This window comes from Acartia tonsa, chromosome 10, assembly GCF_053477335.1.
Source record: "Acartia tonsa isolate MP-2025a chromosome 10, ASM5347733v1, whole genome shotgun sequence".
NCBI classification, from domain to species: domain Eukaryota; kingdom Metazoa; phylum Arthropoda; class Copepoda; order Calanoida; family Acartiidae; genus Acartia; species Acartia tonsa.
Window position 1 is genome coordinate 47,117,283 of NC_137269.1, and position 7,917 is coordinate 47,125,199.

At 35.8% G+C, this 7,917-nt stretch overlaps 1 protein-coding gene across 1 annotated transcript; it reads right to left on the reverse strand.

The window, feature by feature from the left end:
• Window positions 1-1,466: 1,466 nt before the first annotated feature.
• LOC145330840 (methylcrotonoyl-CoA carboxylase subunit alpha, mitochondrial-like) lies at window positions 1,467-7,095 on the reverse strand. Its single transcript, XM_080175504.1, has 9 exons — window positions 7,044-7,095; window positions 6,361-6,491; window positions 5,337-5,420; window positions 4,324-4,395; window positions 3,863-3,976; window positions 3,340-3,501; window positions 2,862-2,950; window positions 2,186-2,300; window positions 1,467-1,608 (listed from the first exon to the last, which is right to left on the reverse strand). Exons 1-9 carry the CDS (start codon window positions 7,093-7,095, stop codon window positions 1,594-1,596), a joined length of 834 nt encoding a protein of 277 aa, XP_080031630.1. The 3' UTR covers window positions 1,467-1,593.
• Window positions 7,096-7,917: the final 822 nt, after the last annotated feature.

Here is a 7,917-nt window from a genome sequence, read left to right on the forward strand (position 1 = left end):
GTGTATAATCATTGGGTGTGTACATCAATTCATCGGCCATTTTCATTCCTTTAGATCCCTGCTATAAAACAGTAAGACAAATATATATTTTTATATTCTCAACGTCTATACAATAAGTAAAAAATAAAACAGTCTTTGTGGCTATTGCATATTAATGAATTTAAAATGTCTACATACAAGTTAAATTATGGAGTGGTGGCTGCTGCAATAACTGAGTGGTAAAAGATATTTCTCGCATCGTATTATAAACAGCTTTCCGCGGATATAAAATGTACAATTATTGTACATTTTTTATATTCGTAAAAAACTGGATATAATACGATGCTAGACATAATTTTTTCGATGAGAACCGGTTATAATCCACCGGAAAATAAATCGGTTTCGAATGAATACGAGAAATCGTCATTATTTCAACTAACTAAGCATGCCCTTGCCCAGTTGAAAAATCCAGGAATCTTGACTGGGATTCATAAATAGAATTGTGGGGAATAGTCCCTTTCGTAACATCGCCCCATAAGGGGCGATTCGTCGTGTTTTTAAAATTGCTTTTATAGGTTATTTTAGGTTAGGTAAGGTTATATTGGGTTAGGTGATTGCCCCACAGGGTTAGGTAATTGGCCCCACAGGGTTAGAGCCCCCCGCAGGGGCCAGAAATAGGAGAAAAGTTATTGTGAAAAATACGAAGAATCGCCCCATAAGGTGCGATGTTACGAAAGGGACTATACCCGAAATGTGAATAGAGTTAGATCTTCTGCTGGACTAAAGTTATCTTACACCAAGTAGGGAGTGGAAATAATATACAGGTTCTTAAGTTTTACAAACATGTTTTCTCATTCGTTGGCTTAAAGACTATTATTAAATATTGAAAGCTTGTACAAGAAGTGTTAAAGATTTTCCACTGATATTGTATACTACAGAAGTAGTAATTATGTTTATCATAATTGGAAGAACATTGGCTAATACCCAGGACAGAATTAATACCATAAAAAAACCTAGTTTTTACCACTTTTATGGTAAAATTTTACCAGCCTATACGATTTAAAAGGTGGTAAAATTTTACCGTAACCGTGGTAAAAACACTTTTTGTGGTATTTTCTCACGCTTTTTACCAGCGATTTTTACCACAATTATCGGTAAAATTTTACCAGATTTCCGGTAAAATATTACCATTTTAGGACGCAAATTTATACCAGATTTTGACCAATTTTTACCACTTTTTTGGTAAAATCTTACCGCAAATTTCTGTAAGATTTTACCGAAAAAGTGGTAAAACTGTTCAACACCTGGTAATATTTTTGCCCTAAATTGGTAAAATTTTACCGGAAATAGGGTAAATATGGTAAAAATTGACCAAAAATTGTGGTAAAAACGGGTGGTAAAAATCACGAGAAAGTGGTAAAAAACGACTGACCTTAATTATAGAAAAACATCGCTTGTACATAAATCGCAAAAATAAAAAAAAAATTGTTTTCATTTTTATCTTTATTGATTGAAACAACACTTAAACATATTTTTCTTGATTCTACTGCTCTGGCCGAAAACTGTTGCGCAACCTCCTGGATTTGCTGGGCACCGGCCCCATTCGACCTCGTATCACTGATATTCAACCTGGAATAAAATTGCTCATTAGTTAATTAGATAATTACAGGGATATAAAGGGATAAGACAATGGCTGATAAATTGATGTTCATCTCTAATGATGATACACATCGTTACCCCTTCTGTAGATTACAATAAGTGATTGAAATGTTAGGACACTCAACTTAATGAACCAACCAATAAAAAATCAATAAAAGTACCCAAGGTTGTTAGGCCAAAGAATAAGAAAATGTTATTTGAAAACTTTGGGGGCTAGTGTAATTTACAGCCCAATGTCCCATCCCTCCCTACTAAATATCTAATCTATAATACAAAGTAGAACGATGTCTGTCCGTCCGTCCGTCCCAAAGATAAAGCCTATACTCGCTGTTTACGCAAATGTGTCAGAACTTCCCCCCCCCCCCTTACTCTCACACCTAAATTTTTTCTTTTGAAAGCAAAAATAAAAGTGTGTAGGTTCGACTCCCCCTCTCCCCCCTCATTCATTTCCTACAGGCATCTTGACACGTGGCAAAAAAATCAGCAAACTTATCTAACTAAACATCTTTGAAAACGCAGAACGAGAAAAAATAAAGGGAAAGCTTACCTGGAAAACATAAGCAGTAACAACATCCGTGGCTAACAAGAACAGGCTGGGGCCATAGTACTCGGCATTACTGATTATATGCTTCACGTGGCGTATGGAGTCGTGGAACGCGGGGTCCTAAGTTATGGAGGATTAAATGAAGGAAGGAAGTGGACTGTTTATTACACTAGTCCCCAAAGCTTTATTTTCTTCTTCGTTGCTTTAACAACTCTAGGGACTTTTATTGAATTTTGAATGGTTGATTAATCAAGTTAAGTGTCTAAAGCTTTCAACAACTAATTATACTCCACAGAAGGGGTAATTTTGTGTATCATCATTGCTGATGTACATCAATTTATCCGCCATTGTCTTGTCCCTTTAGATCCCTGTCCCAAACAAGTACTAATATTAGATAAATTTAGACCTAAACCCCAGGCAGGGAGGGTAAAATATGGTGTAAATATCATAATGGTATCCAAAGTTTCAGAAACAAGTTTACTTATTCGTCAACTCAAAAACTTTGAGTACCTAATTTTTATTAGGTAAATCTTGATTTAATTTCAATACTTCGTCTTTTGTCCTATCCCATAAGAACCATGTTTCCCGTTGTGTCTACAGAAACGTAAATTATTTTAGTACAATCTTTTTTTAAACTTAAACAATATTTTACTTCGTCTTAAATCATTTAATAACCCATTCCTGAATAGCCTTCTTTAAGAAGTTGAGCATAGATTTTAGCAAGGCAGCCCGCTGGGGTAGGCAGTGAAAACCAGGCTTGGGTACATCCTAAATAGAGATAGGTTGTTAGAAGATTTTAGCAAGGCAGTAAGAATGTTTGGAACTTTATACAAATGTCTAACTACGTTTTAAATCAACCATCTCTCTCCATAGGCATTAATCAAGTATAATTTCCCAGGGATATAAAGGGATAAGACAATGGCCGATAAATTGATATACATCCCCAATGATGATACACAAAATTGCCCCTTCTGAAGATTACAATTAGTGGTAGAAACGTTTTAGCAATCAACATAATGAAGCAACCAATTAAAATTAAATAAAAGTCTCAAAGGTTGTTAAGCAAACGAATAAGGAAACGTTATTATAACACTTTGGGGACTAGTGAAATAAAAAGCCCATGCGTTCCTGATAATTTCCCCTGGAACAAAACTGACCTGAACTTCTACGTGTCTGGGGTCAACAACAAACTTCTCCAGGAGCATCACTTCGTCACCGAAGGACTTCATCGCCTCGCGCTTGGCAGACTCCAGCTGGGCCTCGAACTCGCCAGCGGTCATGGCAATCCTCATACCCTTGCCACCCCCTCCGCGGACAGCCTATGACAATATCAAATAACAGTTTTCCACAGGTAGAAAAATAAAAACAATATAAAATTTAGCAGCTACTCTACAATAAGGTATGCCGTCACTCCGTCTGACTGTACTATATATCATTACACAATGGTAGAAAAATATAACACTACATTTCTTTACATACATATATCTAATTTATATAACTTACATATTCCTTTTATTTTTTAACATTGATTCCCAGAATTATACCTAAGGTATAATGTTATAATCGAGCCTTGAAGTTGAAATATATTATGTCATTGTCCATATTAAACATCCTGTTTTATATTTATATTATTTACTATTTTATTGCGGTACATGTGGACATACTTGTCCTTGTTCCCACCTTGATCATAACAGGGAACCCGATCTTGTCTGCCTCCGCCTTCAAGGTGTCCAGGCTCTGGTCCTCTCCGAGGTAACCGTGGATTACAGGTACGTTAGCGGCTTCCATGATCATCTAAAAAACAGGTTAAATATTAGAAAAATTGTAACGACAGACTTCTTTTAAATACACAGTTGCTTTTCCTAGAGCCTACTTGTGTTTCGTCTTAAAAGAGGATGGTTGGAGGGTTTTTACCAATGAAAATATTCGAGGTCATTTTTCCAAGAAGCGGTGTCATACCCCCCCCCCCCCCGCCAAAAAAACAGCATAAACATTCCCTGAAAATTATGGAAGACCAGAAGATTGAGATCGTACAGGACAAATGAACAGACATCCTGTTACTCCGGTATAGTATAGAGTGTTATTTTTTTCTACTTGAAATCAACCAAAATAAGTTCCTGAGTAGCTACTCTATCATTTACCTTAGATGTAGACTTGATACCCATATCTCTAATGGCAGTGGACGGTGGACCAACAAATATAACTCCTTTCTCCTGATAAAAAAAAAAAAATTTAAATTAAAAGGTAGGTATCATTCTTATTAATATAATATTACATTCTTGAAATTAACCAGAAAAAAACCTAAGCAGTACAGTGGCGTGCACAGGGTTTTTACGGGAAGGGATGTAATCTTAGAGGTTTTTAAAAAACGGGGGGGGGGGAATCTACATAATTTTAATTTTAAGGGGTGTGTTGTCAACCCCATTCCTCACACTAATGACCGTGGACAAGATAATGAACGAAATATACATATATAAATCCCCAAATATATTGAACAAAACAACACCTTAGATTAGTTCAGACACTGCTAGTTTGAATGAACCAATCAAGATTTAAAGTTGTGAGCTAACGTGTTTATAAAACTTTGGGTACCAGTATAACTTCCAGTCTAATATCCACTCCCTCCCTGCAGTCAAATGGAAAATATTACCTGTCCAGGGATATAAAATACACGTGGATATTATTAATGACATATCATGGAAATTTGTTGTCATGAATTTAGGTTCCTAACATGGACTTCATATATTGGTCAGATCGTTTACCCAGAAGGAGGTAAGGGGGTGTTGTAAGGGAGGAATAAGGGTGTATCTTTATTTTAGCCCGCTGTGAGTACCGCTTTATTAGAGTACATGAAAAACTGGTGTAACATCCAGGTAATAATATATCCATTTACCCAAGAATCTTAAGGGATAAGACAATGGTCGACAAATTGATGTACTGTACATGTACAACCCCATTGATGATACACAAAATTACCCCTTACATAGATTACCTTTTGTGGTTGATACGTTTGGACACTCAACTTAATGTACCAACCAATCAGGGATCACTTAATCCCCAAAGTTGTTAAGCCAACGAATAAGAATACGTTATTATAAAAGTTTGGGGACACGTGTAGTTAACAGCCCATTGTCCCCTCCCTCCCTGCATTTACCTGGCAAAGATTAGCAAACTCGACATTCTCGGAGAGAAATCCATAGCCAGGATGTACAGCATCGGAGCCGGTTTCCGCCGCAACCTAAGATAATACAGTGTATGGTCAATAGTAACTAAGCCCCTAGAGGCCTCTAGGGGCACTTGAGTTAGTGGTGAGTTGAAATAGATCCCAACATTTTTTTATTTTAGTTTCAATAGAAAAAGTAAAAAAATCCATCTTAAGGCTTAAATATGATCAGAAAATAGAATAAAACCAACTCAGGACCTATGTGATGCCTACCTAAAATAGAGAACCCAATCGGATCAGTAGTTATTTAGAAAAAAAGTCTTACTGCTTTATATAATAGGATGATGCATATAAGAGTTATTCTAAATCTTAATAGGTAGATTCTTCCAAGTTTCAATTTAAATTATCAATCACACCATTAAGCAAAAAACAACACCCATTTTTTTGCAATGTGAAAGGTGTGGGGAGGGGGGGGGGCTGGGAAAGAGCCGACCCACTACCTTGAATTTTAATTTTTCAAAGTTTTTAAAAAATAAAATTTTTGGGGTAATTTTTCTTAGGCCTATAAAAAAATCCATGTATAAATTAAAACCTTTCCGAGACATACAATAAGCTTCAATGTAGAGGAGAGACGTGTACGTACGCTAGATATTTCGCTACAAACGAAGACAAACAAACATCCTGTTACTTTTATTTAAGGATTATTTTAATCAATCAATTCTTGTAATGTCCATCTAAAACTAATACCTAACAGTATAATGTCAGAGATATAAAGGGATAAGACAAAACAATGGTCGATAAATTGATGTAAATCCTCAATGATGATTAACAAAATTACCCCTTGGATTAATATTAGTGGTTGAAACGTTCGAACACTCAACCTATTGAGCTAACCAATCAAAATTCACTAAAGTCCTGATGTCGAAAGTTGTAAACCAACGAAAATGAAAACGTAATTATAAAACTTTTGGCACTAGTTTAATAAACAGTATCTCCTCTCTCTGGTATAATATACCTTTAAAATAGTATCTCCCCTGAGATAGCTCTGTTGTGAGGCAGCTGGACCAATTCTAACAGCTTCGTCCGCCATGGCTACATGCATAGAGTTTCTGTCGCTGTCACTGTAAACTGCCACAGTTTTAATACCTATAATAAATTTTGACTAAAACACAATAAAATGTAGGTAACAAAGGAAGGGTTGGGGCGGAGGTGCCACTTTAGGAAACAAATAAAAAGAGTTAGAGCACTAGGATTCTCGCGGTTTCCCTCAGAGTGTCTACTCAAGCAGAGAAAACCCAGCCCCTAGAAAACCACTCTTCCCTTACTTTGAAATAAATAATAGGCAGGCAAGTGGGCCGAGCGCTGCGGCTAGGCAGGCTAGGGAGCCGAGCGCTGCGGCCAGAGTTCATAGTTCGCTGTCGGGGGGGGGGGGGGGGGGGATGGTACTCAAATTTTCAATATTGAAAAAAAAATTTCTAAGAGGATAATACCAAAAAATCAATTTAATGGACATTTTATATAATACGGAAAATTTCTTCCTTTCCCTGTACCTTATAAAAATCGTCGGAAAAAGCCGTTTTTTAAGCAAACAAAAGCGCGTTTTGCTCTATCTGTGAGATATTATGAATAAGATAATGTTAAGATTTGATATTAAGATGAGAAAAATTTACGTTCACAGTCCCTTTAAAGACACAATACCTGTAATAATAATGTACAAACTTGATTGACTCCTTAGTGAGATGTCTAACATCAAGTTCTGAAGTATCACTGACCAACTTCATCACTCTACTTAGCTCACTGGTTAGGGCATCAACGGCTGGGCGCAGCCGCTTTCTCAATTGATCACCTTTATTCTTTTTAGGACCCATGATTGTCACTAAAGTTAACTGTACTGATTATGACTATAATAATGTGTGGTAAGGTATCACAACAAACACATTCACAAAACTTCACAGATTCTTCTTAGCTGCATCTGTTCTGTCTTGTTTTCATTGTTTCGGAACGCAATGCCTAGCCGTTCTCGAAATCTTATCTCGAAGCCTCCCGAATGATCAACATAGTGAAGTTTACGAATGTGTATTTATTACCATGAAAACAGTAAGTCTAAAACAAAAATATAAGAATTAATTACATAAAATTAATTGTTATTATTTTTTAGCATCAAGGTTGCGTGATTTTAATTTAATAAAAAATATGAATTTTCTAAAAAACTTAAAATTGGCACGAATCATATTAAATCGCATCAGAAATTGATAATTTAGAATAAATTAATCAACAATATAAAAGTAAATATTCGTATATCAAAACTTAGCAGTTAAATGGTCTATTTGCTGAAAAATTAATGATTTAAATTTCTTCATAAAATCTTACCATTCTATGCTTATTTTCAAGAATTAAAAGATAAATTCTTACCACATATGATGTCAAACTAAGCAGGAAGGCTTATTTGAGATCTTCCACACATCAGAGCGCATGTATTTTCAAGCAATACATTATTTTCATTCACGTAGCTCCTCACATGGGAAATATCAAAGGAAAAGTGCGCGTCTCTTTATATGAATCTATTTCCGGC

Bases quoted from the DNA above. Each gene is read 5' to 3' on its own strand.
- LOC145330840 (XM_080175504.1), bottom strand. From the start codon at position 7,095: ATGTTAGACATCTCACTAAGGAGTCAATCAAGTTTGTACATTATTATT. The intron at 6,492-7,043 runs GTATTGTGTCTT...AATTTATTATAG, and splicing joins TTTGTACATTATTATTACAG to GTATTAAAACTGTGGCAGTT. The intron at 2,301-2,861 runs ATGGGTTATTAA...CATAACTTAGGA, and splicing joins TTAAAGAAGGCTATTCAGGA to CCCCGCGTTCCACGACTCCA.